At 33.1% G+C, this 20187-nt stretch overlaps 2 protein-coding genes across 2 annotated transcripts; both read right to left on the reverse strand.

Annotated features, from left to right (window-relative positions):
• Positions 1-501: 501 nt before the first annotated feature.
• LOC106126802 (uncharacterized) lies at positions 502-15751 on the reverse strand. The gene is given in 3 exon segments (NM_001312699.1): positions 502-1878; positions 3205-3387; positions 15642-15751. Coding segments are annotated over 3 exon segments (447 nt in total). The 5' UTR covers positions 15700-15751; the 3' UTR covers positions 502-1672.
• Positions 15752-18236: 2485 nt separating this feature from the next.
• LOC106126627 (uncharacterized) lies at positions 18237-19911 on the reverse strand. The gene is made up of 3 exons (XM_013324369.1): positions 19795-19911; positions 19195-19500; positions 18237-18850 (listed from the first exon to the last, which is right to left on the reverse strand). The coding sequence occupies exons 1-3, from the start codon at positions 19865-19867 to the stop codon at positions 18621-18623; spliced, it is 609 nt and encodes a 202-aa protein (XP_013179823.1). The 5' UTR covers positions 19868-19911; the 3' UTR covers positions 18237-18620.
• Positions 19912-20187: the final 276 nt, after the last annotated feature.

The following is a 20187-nucleotide window of genomic DNA, read 5'->3' on the forward strand; positions in this document are numbered from 1 at the left end:
TCAGAAGTGGGTTCAGTTAAATACAACATTTTGTTATACAATATTTAATCAGCTAAAGGGAATTGGGTATTTAGTTTACTCGTAAGTAGTTTTTCTGTTGATGAACTTACAGAATGGTAAAATATTTCGAGTCAATTCGTATTAATTACAACGAAGGTTTCTTAAAACTTTGAATGTTTGTACACTTCTCAGTACCTTGGAAAACGACAACGTAGTCGTAATCGAATCGTGAGTTGCGGATCGTGATCCGTAGATTTGACCTTGAATTTTCCAGATCTTGTTTAAATATTCTATATTTACAATGTACTTCAATTAAATTATCTTGCCTCAATCTTTATTCCGCGAAGCCTTAATAACGCGGAACATAATCATTAAAGGATTGAAAGGGGTATTTATTAAAAAAAAACAATACAGAATTTTATTATTTTATCTCATTACAGCAGACTTAATCGTGATCGGATGTTCCTTTACTTCATACGTATAATAAAACAAAAATTATTAGTGACTTAATTTATTCAAATCCACAATTTAAAAATTAACTTTGTACTTAAAACAATGCACCAATTTAGCGTAAGATATTAAATGAAAAAATATTAATACTACATCCATATTATTTACTACGCTTACATATAAACACGTTTAACGCCATAGTACAAATAGAAGAATCACTAAAAAACTTTTTGCTTGAAATAGATGCGTTATGTCGAATCTTCAAAATATATCTAGTTTGGCGTTCAATCAGTAGCTGGGTTCCGCAAATATTATAAAAAAACTTCATGAGGTCACTGGCGGCGCTTAAATGCAAGCAGGGATCCGGTCACCGGTAGCCAGAGTGGCGTTTAACGTGTTAAGAAAGTGACAACATATTTTAAAAGATACATTATATACTACGGTGGTTACCAGAAACATGATTATGAAAAAAGCAACGTATTTACAAGTAATTAACATAGCACATTATAAACTAAACAAAAATCCTTAACCAAGAGTAAGACGGATGTATATTATGCATATAAGAGTTAATACAATTTGTGCCGTAATTAGTATTGGAAACTTTTTTTCGCGATCAACGTAAATGTTTATCAAAACCGTCTTTGTTTTAGTTATAAATGTTATCTATATATTTTACGTATTGATAAAAATAACAGAATTTGTCTCTCTTAATATTTCTTGGTATTACCAAAATCTGCATATATGTATTCAGCAATTTGGTAGTAAATAGAAAACTATAGAAGTGCAAAGATTAAACTGTCAAAAATAGTTAAACAAAAATGTTACCATACATTAATTAAAAACAGCTTATATAAATCTATGAGTTTAGAATAGAAATATCTGCTTAGCGACCTAAATAACAATCTTAAGTGAAATATTTTAAAATATTTAGATATAATGATTTGCAATACATTAAAATAGAAAAAAAATATATAAAAATGTAACATGTAACAACAGATTATGTCAAAAGCATTAGCTTTGGGTTGCCAGTTTTAAAGCACTTGTACATATAAGTGTATTTGAAAAGCAGAGTTACAATATGTTTTAGTAAAAATGTTTCAAGTCGATTTTATGGTGATAAGGCGGTTTCTCTTTTCGCTTTATGTTTACTATTTCCTTAGGCCTTGAACGGTGGGTGCATCGTAATGGTATATGGTCCCATATTAACACTGTAATTTTACTGTTACTTAAAGAGCAATAGACCGAGTGGTGCGAGAACTAAAGCGATAGTCTTAGAGATAGCAGCAGCTCCATTACAACCATCGTAGTCACAAGTCTCGCAGAAAGAGGTCACCTCGTTGGCTGACGTCGATGTACTGGGACAGGTGTTCGTGTAATCGTCCTTACGTTTCCATGTGCAGCCACGCGATATGACCAAAGCACCGTGCACTGAAACACGAAAGAAGATTATCAAAATATGAAATAAATTTGGATCATACTGTACTCATACTGTCGAGAGTTTTACGATTTGCTTTAGATATTAATTTGCGTAGATTTAGTTAGTAACTTAAGTCATTTATTACGTTATGGTCTAATGATAAGAATTTAATATCATGTTTTTCAGAAGAAATACTAGTTATTTTTATTTAGTATATGACGAATAAACTTATAAACTACGAGGCCGATTTCTATTAAATTCTTTTGCTATTAAAAACATAAGTCATCGTTATATGTTCTTCAAGTAAATAAAGTTGCAATTGCTCCCAATATTACTACGACAGTAATTAAAATATTTTAAAGCAGTTTACACCTTGCTCGGAATGACAGGCTTTCACTTTTGCGATAGCGAAAGCTATCGAATCTGTGTCTAAAGGGTCAAGGGCTTAAATGACTGCCTTAGTAGAGATTTAGTTTGAGAAATCTAAATAAAAGATTATTAACCATAGATATATTTGCCAGGTTTGAACTGGAACAAACTGGATCAAATGAAAATGCGTAGGTTTGTACATTATAAAGTTAAACGGAGTAACTGATATATTCTCATTTAACATTGTTATATGATATTTTATATAGTTAATTCGTTGACTCAAAGTTGAACTAATGTTTGTTCATATCATGTGACCACAGGTAATAAATATTTTTAGGTTAGGCTAAGTTGTCTTTAGAGAATTAATATGAACTTCCGTTATCAAATGTAGGAAATGAAACCTAATTAATTTTAAGTAATCAAATTATCGTTTAACGTCCACCCTATTTTTATTTTTAATTATATGAATTTAAAAAACGTGAATTATCCGATAACTACTGCAAGGTTCTTTGCAGCCATGACTCGTAAATAATGGGTAAATTGTATGAAGACAATTAATTTTAAACATAGTGACGTTAAGACGTAGTTTCTATTAGCCGTGTCTGTGTGATTAGTCGCCTCGTAATTACCTAAGTGGTTAACAATTTACAGGTTAAAATAATCCACTGGAACGTGGGTTAATCTGTTTAATTTGTTCAAAGAAAAAATACTTCGTGTCTATGTATCATCACTACATTGTAGTTTTCCGTCGTAGCTTTTCTTAACGTTCCTCGACAAGTTTGCATAGATTTTCGGACTTGTACATTTACTACATTGATTTTTTTTGGTTTGTAACAATTAATTTGTATTACCAACATACCCGATATTGGTTTATTAATCCGTACTTACTGGAAATATAAGTATAACTTAGCTATATTCTGTTGAATCGAAAAATTTCCAAACTTTAAGGAACCAAAAAAAAAACTCACCGAATTTCTTCTGCTTCTTGCAAGCGGAGATTGAAGATGTGAGGTAGGGGTAGGACACGGCGGAGGTCGCGTCGCAGTTTTCAAGGCGGAAGAGATACGAGTTCTCTGACTGGCTCACCAGGAAGGGGTCATTGCAGAGCGGGTTCAGGTCTGAAGAACATGTCCAACACCGGACTGCATCAGCTGTGAAACAAAACAATAACGTTGTGTTTAATGTTAGGCAAAGAGTAAACATGCCTGTAAAATTGAGTACGAACTGCCATGTGCTTGTCACTGCTATAATGCGAAAACATTTGTTTCCTTGCGTGCCTGTTACTTTCAAGACATACATATGAAAACATCCGTAGTTCGGTTTCGTAGCCTTCCTCGTCCTATCCCTCCACTTTCATGTTTGTTATTGTCATAATATCAAATCTGCCATCTACTTGTTGACACATGCCTGTAGTTAGTTACCGCCACGTGCGAGTAGTTTGCATGCGAGTTACTTCAAGTGATTTATAGATGTCGCGATAAAAAAATAGTCGATTTGTTCTTCCAGACTATGTTCTACATCTGTGTCAAATTTCAGCGAGATTCGTTTTGCCGTTCTGGAGATACCTTATAACAAACATCCATCTATACATACAAATTTTCGCATTTATAACATTAGTTAGATTGACAGAAGTTTACGTGACAATGTATGACCGTTCGTTTGTGACATATCGCCTAGACGATTTGAAGATTTAGGTAAGTGAGTTGTCATTCAAATCGTATACTTCTTTGCAGTATCATGAAAATACTCACTCTTTTGGTTATTTTATGTTTGTTGCGATTATTATGAGATTTAAATAGTACAGAAATGTTTAAAATGTGTTTAAGTACAATACAGTGAACAGTGTCTGAGAATTAATATACACACTTTTTCCCAGCGTTGAAAATGAATATAATTTAGTTAATTAAATTTATATATGTTACGGAGTTAAATAGTTCGTATTTATTAATGTAATAAATTTAAAATAAGTAATTAAATGACTAATTATAATAATTAAACTACCAAAATAATACTATAAACTATATACTAAAACTAAGCCAAACTAAAAATAAAACTAAATAATATAAAAATCGACCCCAAATCGCTGCGGTCGCACGGTAGTTTTCCCAAGAGGCTGGCGGCATTTCCCCGTTGGATGGCCAGGCTCAACCTTTGGCCGAAATGCGCGCCAGCCCTTGGATCCCCTGAGGCGTCGATGAGGCGTGCGGAAATCTCCTTAAACAAGGAGATTTCCGTGATTGCTGCGTGTTACGGAGTTTGAAATTTAAATTGATTATAAATAAACGTCTACGAGGACAGAAAATGCTTACAGTCATCTGGCAAATATGATTACAATTCAATGTACTTATATGTTACATGCAATCAATGTAGTAGGTTAATACATAACCGAGTACTCAAATGAAAACACATTTATTGCGCAACATCGTTACGACATCTCTTCACAAGTTCTAACGCTTCGCATCAACAACGATGTACCCAAACAACCTTCAAACCTTTCAAACAGTACGAAAGTTGATTTATGTTGAAATAAAACCCATAAAGATTTATTTACGCATAAGACAAGACGAGCTATAATAGTTGCTTGTGCATCCATCTTAAAGTTTATAATTGAATAGCAAACAGAACATTGTCATAGATTTAAAGGGATATGTAGATGTTATGTCATCTACATTACTTAACTTTGTGTTGAAATAGTATCAAGACATAGTTTCCATCAAACAGCAGTACAGTTTTAAAATATCTATCTACTAAACTCTATAGTTTACATAATCCATAGTAACAAGGATATCTAAAACGATGAGAAAAGCGCTGCTAAAATAGGTAAAACATACATGGACATAGAAAATGACATAAAAGGAAAAACATGACATGACAGGAAAAGGATCGTGTGACAGTTTTAGGACGTTGACAGGGGGGCGCTAGTGAGCTGTCATTATTTGGTTTGGTTTATGCCCACCGATTTATATACCCTTGTTTTACAAAGTACACTATACAATACACAAGTTTTATCTCATCTCCTGATATTGGATACAAGTAAAACTAAGACCTTTTTCAATTCTATGCGTTTCGTAACAGAATATTAATACGACAAGTTGCAAGTTTTTGCATCCATGACTGAGCTGAGCACTCTACCGAAAAATTGTCATAACCTTCTATTTCTATCCCTGCTGTAAAAAAGAAAGAGTAAAAAGAAGATTTATGAATTAATATCACATTAAAACGTTTTTATTAAAATAAATGTAAATAAAATATTTATTATTCTCACGGAAAGATAAACGTAAAAATCAAGGTTTTTTGGTATAAATATTCAAGGCTCTTTGCTACGGGAACCAGTGGTTCGTTCCTAGTACAGACACGGTACGGTGGTCAACCACAATGGAATATGACTGCAAAGTTTTTGTGCATATTTCTGTTCTGCACATTTCAATCGATTCAATGTTTACGATTGTGGTTTTTACGATTGTTTAACGTCCATGGCCTTTTTTGTAAGATATGCACGAGTTGACATACAGTAAAAAGTATCAATGTATGTTAAAATGTTTTCAATACCCAGGAACTAACTGTGACAAGTAAATACGGTCATATAGAATGTTTCAATCAGATTACATAAATAAGGAAATTAAATGCAAAATAACATAATTTTTTTATTTACCATTTTTAAATGAAAACCTTAACTTACTTTCCTTAAGTAGGGAAATATTCATATATTTACTTTAAATCGAAAATTAGTTGCTATCTGTTACAAAAATATTTATTTGGATTGCGAGCATGTGCAGTTATCATATAATGGACTCATTATTCACCTATCAAAATTGATGTTTATTTATAAATAGCTTAAAAGCTTAGATAAGATAAGATATCACGTTTTTTTTACCATTATCATTAAAATTATATTATCTATAATAATAATGTAGTACCCTGTGATTCTAATAAATGCTGTTTACTAGCTTACACACGCGACTTCGTCCGCGCAGGATTAAAAAATAGATAGTAGCCGATACTCAGACCTACTGAATATGCATATAAAATTTAATAAAAATCGGTCAATTCGGAGAAGTATGGGTTTTTTTTATAATATAAGGTGACAAACGAACGAACGGCCACCTGAAATCGCTGAAACAGTGAAGGGACCGCTGCCTATAGACATCCCCAATTGCTGATGCGTTGCCTACCTATAATCGACGGAGAAGGGGATACACAGAAAGAGAATATTTTCCCTTCCCATGCATCCCCTCATCCAAAAATCCAGTTCCACTTTCTATCATTTCCTTATAAGAAAAAGGGTAAGAAGTGAAAGAGGATTAGGCATCCTGGTAACATTTTACTTTTAACAATTAAGTAACACTGTGACACGAGAATTTTATATGCATATATAAGATACATAAGAACAGCCAAAATAATAATATTCGATGGCGCCAAATTGTCGACTCTCTTACCCTTAATGTCGCTTCATAAAAGATATTATATTGCCAGATATTATATTTATTACGAGCTTGCAATATACATTATGCGAGAGCATCGAGGGATTAGGGGTTAAGCACTTGATTTGTAAACTGCAGGTCCTGGGTTCGTATCCCGCTTCGTACCAATGTGTTTTTCAATTTACACGATTTACATATATACATTTATGATGTTATGACGGCTAAGGAAAACGTCGTAATACAACCTGTATATCTGCGAAGGAATTCAAAGATATGTACATGTATATGTAGTCAACCAAAACGCACTGGACCAGCGTGGTTGACTAAAGCCTAGTCACCCCTAACTCAGGTTATGCTCCCAGCCCCGTAGTGGGGACATGTAGTGAGCTGATGGTGATGAATATAAATTGTTGTTTTGTTGAGTTGTTTGTAATATATTCTATAGAAGTTTTTATTGTTGTTATGCAAAAGATCTAATAGGTTATGTATGTAGACGTTTTGACGTAAACGAAAATAGTATTATAATTTGTCCCAACGAATAAAACTTGCAAATCAAGAATTGGATTAAGGTTTTTTAATTTCTTAATACAATCTTAAGACTTCTTATCCAATAAAGAAATAGGCCTAAAGGAACTTACTAAGTGTTGTTTAATCAGCTTTAAGCTATCGTGTTACGGAGTCGTTAATTATGGATAGGGGATACCCACTATATATCACCATAATGGCATAGTAATACTATTTTTATGACCACACCTATAAATTCGTTGATTATAACTAATGCGAAAACTGTTACAGCTTAGGCGTGGCCAGTACCGTATTTCTAAGACCAAAACCCCTGTTTAAAATATATTGCTATCTCTGTTTTAACAAAGAAAACGAAAGGGATCACAATATTTGTATTGTACAGAGATTTTAGTCTCAGATATCAACGGTTAATGTTTTGATTATCTTACATATACAATAAAAAAGCTTCTACATTAGTTTTGGATGAAATACTTTAGTTAACATACCTAATAATTTTTAATATTGCCAGTTAAGTAGAAGTTTTTTATGACTATAAAAAACTGACTAGTTTTTGTTATATGTTTAATCATTTTTGATATGTGACATATTTATCTTTTTTTAATTCTGTATCATCAGAAAAATGTAGTCAGAATTTTAAAAAGGCACTGAAAACTATGATTATAATAATAAAGGATGGCATACTAAAACTAATTAGTTTGGCCATGGTTTCCAAGGCAAACGTCCGTAAGCATCACCGTGTTTATTTTGAATAGGCCTCAACCAAAAACCATGTTGTGTACACCATTATTTTCAAGGACGTGTGAGAATGGATTAATTTATAGGTTGTATTAAGATAAAATAAATAAATTCCGCTCATATACCACATGTTTTTGATAAAATGATTACTCTATTATTATCAACTTACAATTTAAATTGCAGAAAAAACTTGAAGAAATGCTCAATGAATTTACGAAGATAACATTGGGATGGATATGCTAATTAAATAGTATAAATCTTTTCTAAGAATTAGTTTTACACTAGCAACACATCTGTACAAATATATTCACTATCTCCATGTTCTCAAAGAGAATAAAAAGGGATAGCAATAGTTCTTGAGAAGGTTAGAATGTATGGATGAAATCGCATATATGTGGGTGGAAATGGTTAGTCGTAGCACGACATATATTGTTCGATGTTTTCCTTTCGTATTCTCGACACGTTAAATCAATCTATTGTGATTCTTTAGGTATTAGCATGTACATGTAAGGACCGTGTATGTAATATCTGTGAATTGACCTTGAAATAATATACTCTTTGAAAGTTAGATGGCGTTGAAAAAAGATTCTTACAATCATATTTTATAGTAAATTATGAGATAATTTGTTCTGTTTAAAATAAAGATAATAATTTATTTATGCACACGTGTTTTGGTAATGAAAACACACTGTGATAATGTCACATGAAAGCAAAATAAACAACGTCAACGTGCTATTAGCAATTCTCTTTATCTTTCGCTATTATATGTTTCGAAATATCTTGGTTCGAAGCCAAACTCATAAGTTGAAATAAACTAAGCAAATAATCCTATTTTTATATCTTAAAAATGTGTTACTTGAATAATATAAACGATGCTGTTTTGATACAGGTCCGCTTAATATCTCGATATTCCTGTTTTGACATTTATATTGGATGATTTTCCAATTCCAGTTTTGACACTATCAAAGGGCTTGGTCACTACTGGTATAAATGATTAAAAATGCATTAGACGATAGCTGTCACCCGCCGGATTAAAAAACTTAATATGTAGCCTATGTATGAGTGAGCTCACTTATTTGCTGTAAACAAAAACAAAAATTAATCTACTGTTTTATTTCATAGCGTAGTACAAAAGTGTCTGGACAAACTCGCAATGGGTTTATAGATACTTTAATTGTAATGTGTATATTGTTCCTTGTTTATAAATAAATAAAAAAAATAATGTGTTCTTTCAAACTATGTTCTACATGTGTACCAAATTTCAACGAGATCCGTTGAGCCGTTTCATTCGAAACAAACATTCGCATTTATAATAGTAAGATGGCAATGGCTAAACAGGTTATGCCCACGGAATTAAGTAGTTTATATTACATGTAATAAGTTATGTAGGTACTTGCTAGGAGGTTGTTTATTGCCCTAAAGCTTATACATTATAGTATTCTTTTAGCAAAATTGGTGCTTCGCGGTACCGATTGTACTGAAGCCCTACACGTCTTGATTAATGATTGCTTTAAGTACATAAATGGGGTCATGACTACATTCTTAGGTAAAGTACATTATGAATTATATTGTGCCATTGCTAAGGTTATAAGGTCCGTCAAATAAAATAATAACACTATTAGATCAAAGCATTAAAATCATAAGACATTCAACAGTACGTACAAAAAACGTACTATCGTATCGCAATAGTATTATAAATGCGATTGTTTGAAGATATCACCAGAACGGCTGCATGGATCTAGCTAAGATTTGGTATAGGTGTAGAACATAGCCTGGAAGATCACATAGGCTACTAATTTTATGTTTGTCCGCGTGTATGGAGTCGCGGCGATAATTAGTGTAAGAATAAAATTATCAAAAAGCGTGGAAAAATTTAAAATTGAATTTATTTTTAAGGTACGTAAAATAAATAAAGTTGTCAGGTTTTTTTATGCAAATTTAATTTTATGCAAAGTTAATACTAGTTAGATTACTTTAGTGTTATTTTTTCCTTGATATTTTTAGTATTATCCTTATAGTTAAATCGTATAATGATTTGTTTTTCGTTTCAAGAAAATCTTGTGCTTCTTAATCGTGTGAAATTTCCATTTATACGCCGAAAAAAAAAACCGGATTTTATTTTAATTATGTCTGATTGTTGCGAACAATGAGCAAAAAATTCCAATTGAAAGATGTGAATTGAACAATTGCAAGAATAGCTAATAATGTTTGCTAAATGAGATTCAATGCCCATATCTAATTACGTAGTTAAACATTCGATGTAGACAAGAGGTAGTTTACTTCCAATACGCGAATACTTTTGTAGTTTGGTTGATTTAAGGAGGTATTCGATAGTTTTAACTGCTGTTCTAACGCTATTGTAACGTAAAATCATGATCATCATCATCAGCTCACTATACGTCGCCACCGAGGGGCTCGGAGCCTACCCTAAGTTAAGGGTGATTAGGCCATAGTCAACTACGCTGGCCCAGTGCGGGTTGGTTGACTTCACACATATCTTTTAATGTCTTCTTAGATATGTGCAGGTTGCATCACGATGTTTTCCTTCACCGTAAGAACGTGGAATAAATGTACATATGTAAATCGGAAATCGAAAAACACATTGTACATGGCGTGATCCAAACCCAGGACCTGCAGATTGCAAGTCAAGTGCTTGACCCCTGAGCCACCGACGCTCTTACGTTACGTAACGTAAAATACTGAATTGCAATTCACTGTATTTGAGGCGACATCTTATTAATATCTTACTGAGATGATTGTGCCTTTACCTCCAGAACGGCTTAACGGATTTCGGTAAAATTTGGCATAGATGTAGAACATCATCTGGAAGAACACAAAAACTACAATTTTTTTAAATCCGCGCTCCCGGAGCTCGGGCAAAAGCTATGTTGCATAAATGTAGGTAAATAAGCAATGTGTTAGTCACTCTACCTTAACTACGCCTTACCTTATCTCTACATATTATTACAAAGTTTCATTGCATACAACCTACACTATAACGTCTATGTTCCATTTTAATGCAAAGAGGATACATAATTTAAAATGGGATTTTAAAGCTTATTGCTATAGCAGCTAGGTTCAAATCCGATTGAAATTATTTTAGTCGTCGAGATTATAAAAAACATAAATACGTCTTCGATCAATTCTTCAGTTAACGATGCCATGTTTACCGAGGGGTCTGGTTTTCGATTTAATTTTATTAATTCGATTACATCTCTATGCTGACTATCAAAAGGGCAATTGTTCAACTTCCGTTGTCTGGAGACATCATTTCTTTATAACAAGTTCTGTAGTTAATTTTTTTCCGTACTTGCTTAATTTGTCTCCGTACAAGACCACGTCTGTATATATTAATCTTACTTATATTGTAGATGCGATTTAGATGTATGGATTGCAAGATGGATGTATAGAAAGTATATTCGGAGCGGTTCAACGGATCTCGATTAAATTTGACACAGATGCAGAACATAATCTGGATGAACACATTTACTACTTTTTAAGTTTTCTTAATTCCATGCGGATAAAGCCGAGGGCGACAATTAGTAAAAATACGCATGACTACAATATTAACAGATTATATTAAAATGTATGTAAAATATTGTATTTTAAGATAGTATAATCTATCCCTAACAAAACCTAAAATATGTGAAAGCATTTTAAGATCCTTAGAAAAGATATTAAAATTACGTTATCTAACATTAGTCTCGTGAATGCCTTGAGTAAATACATTCTTATCTTAAATCCTCTCAGATAAAAAATATAAAGTGAACAGGTTTTACTTGTATTTCTTTAATTATCAGCATCTATATAAAGGTCGAAAGTCCATCGACTAGCGGTTAAGGATATCCCTTTTAATATGGCAAATGCTTCTCATGAGTAGTTCTTGCCTAATAGAACATGTGGTCTTGACCTCATATCGTGTGATACAGGTCATGGCTTTAGAGTAATTAAACCCTTACCTATTTATGTTGTTAATTAGAATTAACTAAGCTTATATTGTGGGTGTGGGGATCGACGTATTATGACTAAGCATAGATGAAACAATTTAATATTTACCAAAAACTAGCTAGCGTTGTCTTTATCTATGAGATTGTTGATTTTACATCAACATTATTTCTTGTATTTTATTACCAAATAACATCTTTGTCAATTGTCGACATATTTCAGCTAATTTTTAAATGCCATGAATATTTAGAAGTTCATATTTTTCCAATGGGAATTCACGCTATTAATTAAAGTGGTCAGTAATTTTTTCCGCTTTGAAATAGACGTGGGGCAAGTTAATTTGGTGTGTGTTATGATTTACTAGTATTAGCCCGCGGCTGCATCCGCGCAAAATCTATCTAATCTATCTATAATAATAATCTATCTAAACATTTTATTTATAATATTAGCAACAATATATTTACCGTCGGTTTCTAAAACCAAAATACTCGTTTAATCAAACATAATGACAAGGATGTAGATTGTTTTATACATATACATATAGATTTGGATCTTAATCATTAACAGATCAAAAGAAAAAATCCCTATTGGTACAATGATATATATTAACACTCCCCCGTTAACGAAGCGTGAAGATGTAAATAATGATAAAGTCAACGCATGTCCAATACTTTTAACAATAGTGACTAATCAATCAATATTGTAATTTTCTATGGTACAATTGAATCTCATTGGGAGACTTGCCTTTATAAAATATAATATGCGGGTTGCATACAAGATATCGTTATCATGTGATAATCGCTTTTTAGTTGCATTATCTAATTTATAGCTAATTTATTTTTATTATGCACTCAAAATTTTATTCATGATAAAGAATTGATACCCATTTATCTATCGTTTGGATAAGTGACATGACTATTGTTTATTTTGCAAATGTCGTTAATAAAAAACATTAATAGGGTAACGAACTCTAGTACGAGATACTCAAAAAGGTCATAATATGTTATTTTTCTTTTAATTTAAAAAGATTTATTGATATATCAAGATGGCATTGCGTTGAAGTTTACTAGATTTCTTCCTATTTTATTAAAATCTTTTAAAATTCGAAGGATTTTTATTGTCATTATTTTTTGTATAACCTAATAGTTAAAATGATCAAATTCAAAATTAAAAAAATAGTAGGTAACTTAAATCTAGCAGTCGCCTGCGACTCCATTCACACAATTGAAAAGACTTAATTAGCAGCCTACGTGTTCTTTCAGACTATCTTTTACATCAAATTAAAGCGAGATATGTTTTGCTGTTCTGAAGATACCTCATAACAAATTCCCATCCATATGAACGCATTTATAATATTAGTAAGATGATAAGCCGTCGCGATGGCAAAAACCTTGAAACTGTCCCCCTGTTAAGATATTTTAGGGATAGATACCGTCCCATATGATACAACGTCCCTTTTCTTTTGGCACGTTTCCACGTCTTATTCTAACCCGACAACAATTTTAATATCGTATGACGTAAGACTTTTAATTACTGTTTTAACTGTTGTAACTTTTATTTACTACTGGTAAACTTATTTTACTTACTTACTGAAAAACATTTACATTGTTTTTCTTTTTTCATTTTTCGAAAATCAAAGGTCAATTATGCTAGTGAATGATTATATCAAAAATAATTCGATGAAAAGTAAGCTTAGGTATTAATCAATGGGTTCAGTATACAACAAAAACACTCGGCTTTTGTATAATCTTTCTAATATTAATGCGAATGTTTAGATGCATAGAAAGATGGATGGATGTTTGTTTGAAGTTATCTCGAGAACGGCTGCATGGATATGGCTGAAATTTGATATAGATGTAAAACATAGTCTAGAAGACATAGGCTACTAATTAAGTTGTTTTCTAATTCCGCGAGGACGGAGTTGCGGGCGTCACCTAGTAGTTACATATCTTTCATCTTGTCTTTTCTTTAACCTTGGATTTCTATTGTCGTAACACATATAAAATACACATTCTCATCTCTCTTTTTAATAAACAGAGATATCTTAATCTGATATATAAAATTCTCGTGTCACAATTTTCGTTCCCGTACTCCTCCGAAACGACTTGACCGATTCTCATGTAATTGTGTGAGTATATTGAGTAGGTCTGAGAATCGGCTACTATCTATTTTATAATCCCGCTTAGACGGAGTCGCGGGCAACAGCTAGTATTGTATATTAATTTTCTCGGTGGCAACACACAGAGGAAAATTCTAAATCAACCGGAAATTACACTATTCCAGTCCTATTTGATATCAAAGAATGCGTTTTAAAATCTGCGTTCATTATAAAATTCAAACCTTGTGATATTTTTAAAAATAGGTCATGCTACAATCAGCTGTTTTACAACTATTTTACGAGTAACACAGATTTATGTCGCGAGAGTAGGTGTTTGCATCCGCTATCGTTTTAAACGTGACGACGCAAGTCAGTAGGTAACATTGACTCACTTGAAAAGAACGTTTTATTTATGCAAATTACAAAGTACATTTTAGTTTATTTAAAGGAAAATGGAGACACCTCTTAAGGCCACGTTAAGTCGGTGGCGGTTTTTTTACAGAGCTCTTGAGACAAAATAAGAATACCTGGTCTAAAATGATTCATAACAGAATACTCTATTAATTATTTGCATATTATTTATAATATAGTAAAGTAGTGACCAATGTAATATTTCAAAGCTTCAAATTGCAGTTGAATATTGCGGTTAAATAAGGCTTCGCACCTATTCAGTGGATAACCGCAATGACATTTATTGGTTACCGCAGACAGCTGTGTAAACAAATCACAAACGTAAGCTGTGATAAGAAATTTAAAGGCGAATCATTTTTTTGTGAGTCGATAATATTTATTTACAAGCTGGACTGAAGCGTTGAATGTGACAATTACGATAATACTCATAAGAAGAATTCAGTTACATTGCAATTTTTTAATTTTAAATTTATAGGCAGACAATTTTTAGATATTTGAGACACAAACATTCTCTGGTGTCTTCAGAGCACTATACCAAAATTTTACCTTTCTCACCAGTGGTTTAGGTATCAACCTTTAAGGGGTGAACATAAATAAGAAACATAAATTCTATAAAAACATCATCTCCTATCGTTACGTCTTACAGTTTATACATTGACTAGCTTTCGCTAGCGACTCCGTCTGCGCGGAATTAAAAAAAACTTAATTATGCCAAATTTCGAGATCCATACAGTCCTTCTGGAAATACTTCAAACATTCATCCATCCATCTAAACATTCGTGTTTATAATATTAGTAAGATGAAAAGAGCATCTTCTATTTCGAGTACCGTTAAAGGGAAATGCGAGAAATATAATTTAAAAGCACCAGCACGTAAACTTAATATGCAGTTGAATTCAAGATTATTTTAAAATTGAGCCGTTTAAACCGTTTAATAAAAATAAGCAACCGCATGTGTGATGTTTTGGATTCCTAAACAGGTTGTGGCGGTTTCATAATGTCAGTTTCGCCTTGGCCGCATAATGCTCACAATATTATAGTAGCTATCACTTAAAAATAAAACATTTATAAGCAAAATGTAAATAAATATTTACCTAAACCAACGTTTATTCGAAGTTACAAGAGTATAAGATACATAAATATATTGACTACTGATATGCAAATTCTTTAAACCAAAATAACAAACACAAAGTATCAATAAGATTTTGCGCATTTACTTTAGTTGCGTAAAACTCAAACGGTATTATAGTAAATGCATTAGTCATACTCACCATCATGTGCGAAAAATGCAAATAAAACTACAGGAACAATTAAAGCGAATCTTGCCATTTTTACAAAAATATCACTCGCGCTCAAAGAAAAGTTGGACGGATAACAAACGTTACGAAACACACAACACGAACGAATGCTAAACGGCGAGTGAATGTGAATGGAATGGAACGAAGTAGCGCGCGGGAGTCACCAATCTGTGGAACGATGGCGATGGTGAGGCGAGCGTGTCGCGACACGGTACGGCGCGGCAGGGCGTAGTACGCGAAAGCGGTACGCGTGTTACGTATGATACCAAAGCATGTCATAGATTATACATAAACAGATGTGCCATGCGTTAAAGATTGTGTTGAAAATTTCATTTTGGCAGATATAATAACTTTCTTACGGGATATCCATATTCATGAGTCACTTCGTTTTGTATATTTATTCATTAATATGATTTTTATGAGAGTTATCTAGAATCTAGACTAGAATGATACAACATAACAATCAGGTATGACGAGAATTCTTCCTTCAAAAACCTCTTTGTACGTTTTTTATCTTTAAATAAAATAATCTTTGCCATGATTGACCACAATCTAAACACATTACGTAATGTTGCTCTCTTTGGATGTCATGTTTTTATTCAAAACAAAAATGTTCGTTGATCTTATTAATTAAATTGTAAATAGGTGATTAATATGGTAATCTCTATGTAGTTCTTTATTCGAATTTAACAGTGAAACTGATCTTTAACCATCTTTTGTAACGGAAATTAGTTTTCAGTAGTAATTTTATGACTACCCAAAACGCGAATGCATATCAAAAATATAACGAAAAGATAAATGGGGCCAATCGTTCGTACATTCAGACATATTAACCTAAATCTACTTAGTATTAATATTAATACATTTCTATTTTTTGCGACAAGTTTATTTTGCGTTTTGGTTTCTCTTAAACCTAAAACCGTACGAATTGAAAGCTTGTACAGCGAAGTACATTGACCATAAATATACGAGTTGACCTCATTGGATAGTTACGTGGTACAAATTTTAAATATCAACATTTCTCTTTTACGTCTTTGCGTATTTTGACCGAGAATTCGAACTGCATCAATTATTGGTACTTTAGCTGTTGGCGACGTAGAATTCCTGCCGATTGGAAACTGAGGTAAGTTAATAGCTTACTCCAATTACTGATCACCCTGTTTCGATCAATACAAGGTTCCTATTTAAAGTATTTTGTATCAGGCCTTAAAAATCCAACTGCTTGGTTCTATAATCATCATCAGCTCACTACACGTCCCCAGCAAGGGGCGCGGAGCCTAGGCTATAAGTTAGGGGTAACTAGGCCATAGCCAAACCACGCTGGCCAAGTGCGGGTTGGTTAACTTCACACATATATTTGAATTTCTTCTCAGATATGTGCAGGTTGCATCACGATGTTTTCCTCCACCGTAAGAACGTCGGACACATTGGTACAAGGCAGGATTCGAACCCAGGACGTGCACATTGCAAGTCAAGGGCTAGACTCCTGAGCCACCGACGCTCTAAATAACATAGTTATAAATAATGTAGTGCTTGTGTTATATAAATTGACAACCTTCACGGACGATGAATCAGCATCAAGGTAAGCAAGTAAACAAGGTGTTTTTTTGTTCGAAGTGATGTCGCCGTTAGCACGATAAGCCATTTAAGTCATCAAGCAGCGATGTAACCTACTTGAAATGATCACTGTTATTATGTCTGAGAAAAATAATTTTCAAATAAAAGGAATGAGTTCGTTTGAATTTTTAGAACACTGAAGTTTTTCATGCAATTATTTGCAAGGTTAAAGGAAATTATCGTCACGGTGTAAATCTAAACGTGGGTAGTATGTCATATTTTGCAGATGCTTCCTTCACAAAAGCTATGATGACCTCAATCGAACACGTAATAGTATAACACATTTGCCTCGAGAGTTTGTCAAAACTTTTCTATCAAAAGAATTGTTTATCAAGACCACTCTGACTTTAAAAAGTACTTTTTATCATTTTATGGTCCAAACAAAACAGAAAATTCATTCGCTTACTATCGTATACCTTTAAGTTCAAGTAACCCAAGTATTTAAGTTTGTGCACGCCAAACCTTTTATCGCCAATCGCCATACAGTTAGAAAGAGAAAGTAGCATTCCGGTTTTGTAACCCAAGCGATGAAGTAATTCGGACGGAAGAGGTCAATAACGTTATATACATATTAAAACTAAATTGGATTCAAATACTCTAAAAAAAGTTACGTAGTGCAAAGCACTCTCTTTAATCCAAATTTACAGATGGAAAACACTTGATGTTATCGAGTATATGAGGGCAGCTAGTTTGGACCACTTTCAGATTCTTGAAGTAACCAGATGGCATTAGTTGGCAAGCGTCTATAAATTTTGGACAGTTACTAACGTTTACAGTTTTTTAATCATACTCGTATCAAATGCCAATTCTTTTTGTGTTAGAGACGAAGTGATAAGTCGTTTAGAATTTTAAAAATGATTCTTACGAAAAAAAAACAAGATATAGAAGAATCGATGGACTGAGTAGATATCCAATTCTTGTAAATCTCTTAAAAAAATGTGGCCTAAATTAAAACATCGAAAATTTCATTGTACAAATCGCTTTATTTTAAAACAACATTTTAAAGTAAACTATGAGGTAACTAACGAGACTTGCTTTCTTTAACATTGTATCAAAGTCCGTTGGAGGCATGCCACTAAAATTTAACACATAGTTAAATTTTTTTATACTTTGAGTTTGAAACAACTGCAGTTTAAATTATTCAAACTTTGGTAAGACATTATAATAAACTTATATAAAAACGGCTCTAACACTCACGTATATTCGTCCACTCACCCCAATGATTCCCCATTCAGCCTGATGAAGGGCCCCCGAAGGGCTCGAAAATAATCGGTGCCGCCACCGGACGAATATACGTGAGTGTTTTAGTTGTTTTCAACTGCAGTCTGTTAATATTTAAGAAACAGTATATTTAACAGCAATAGGACTTACAATAATAGTGAACAGGGCTAAAGTTATATCAGAAATGGATCGGAAACCGCTGTTGGTGTTACATTTATTACCGAAACATTCATGACAATGTAATAATTGAACAATATCTCCATGTCCCTCGTGAGCTTTCCTGATGTCTTCACATGAACCTCTCTCGGAAGCACAGCCACGAATGTACCACGATCTCTTCATGTCTATACCAGAAAGTAAACTTTCCTTTATATTGTTTTAAAACTTCCAGCTATTAATCTCTTAAGATTCAACTTAAATTATAATAGTTATACAAAACTGTAGAAACTACTACAAAGAGATACATTGTACAGAAGAACGAAAGAGTTTTAAATTAAGGAAAGTTTGTCTAAAAGTGGCCTTCAATCGAATTGTAGAGAATGAAGAATGTAATTTTCTGAGGAAATGTATTTACCGAGCCCAGTAATCGTGAATGGTCACTTAGGGTACACTTTAGCCCAGTTTTAGTAATAAAACACAGAATGTGGCAATAAGTGAATAAAATTTGGGTATGAATTTCTTTACTTACGTTTATATCTCTCTGCATACATTACACATCTTTTCTCTCTTGTAACATCGAGTGTGTGTGGACATAATTTCGTTGTTGTATTCTCGTATAACTTTGGACAATCAGTACAGACGAAACATTCCACCACGTCTATCACAATTTGTGCAGGTCTTGTGTTCTGTTGGACTGAAACTTGCGGGTGAGGTCTACCCATGTTAAAGTTGTTCATAGCCTTTGCATTCCCTTGCGCAGATGCAACTTTATCCACGTCTTCTCTATCCTCATCTATTTCATCGGGTACTTCGACTTTGTGTAAATCTAAGTCGCCTATTCAAATATTAATTGAATTATTTTTAGATGTTTGAAAATTTAGATCGGTGCCCACAGACATTTATAATAAGGTTTTCATTGCGCTGTCTACGTTTAATGGACAGATGTAACAATGAACAGAATAATGCTATGTTGCCTTTATGAAAAGGAAATTACATTACTCAACCATATCCACTTTCCCTGACAACTCTTTCTTATAGAAAATAGTAGGCATTCTAACAACTGAATGATAAAATTCTTAAAATACTAATAAACAAAGTTTGTTAAAAGGGAATTCTAATTGATTATCACCTGATGATTCAGCGAGTTTCAAATATGCCACAGAAACGGTGAACACCGCGAAAACTAACACGAACCTATTCATCGTGCTATGAGTGTCGTTACTGTCCACGTTGACTTGGCGTCAGCGGTAATATTTTATACGATCATATTACGATTGTTACCAATAAATACATCACGCTCGTACGACCCTAAATGTATGCAATCGTTAGCGCGAATCGCAGATATTTGTGGGCCGTGAATTCAGTATGCACATAGACAATACACAGTTAATTAAGTAATATTGTATTGTAATTTATTCATGTCCAGTAAAGGATTAGGTCTATTAGCGCTGTGGACCAGCAGGGATATGTGACGCTGTAGTTCGCAGACCAGTGGCGTCGCTTTCTGTCCAGCGCCCAGGGT

This window comes from Papilio xuthus, unplaced genomic scaffold, assembly GCF_000836235.2.
Source record: "Papilio xuthus unplaced genomic scaffold, Pxut_1.1 DF824992.1, whole genome shotgun sequence".
Lineage (NCBI taxonomy): Eukaryota > Metazoa > Arthropoda > Insecta > Lepidoptera > Papilionidae > Papilio > Papilio xuthus.

Coding starts and splice junctions, on each gene's coding strand:
- LOC106126627 (XM_013324369.1), bottom strand. CDS start 19,867: ATGAATAGGTTCGTGTTAGTTTTCGCGGTGTTCACCGTTTCTGTGGCA. Junction 19,501..19,794: donor GAAACTCGCTGAATCATCAG/GTGATAATCAAT, acceptor ATATTTGAATAG/GCGACTTAGATTTACACAAA. Junction 18,851..19,194: donor GTATGCAGAGAGATATAAAC/GTAAGTAAAGAA, acceptor TTTCTGGTATAG/ACATGAAGAGATCGTGGTAC.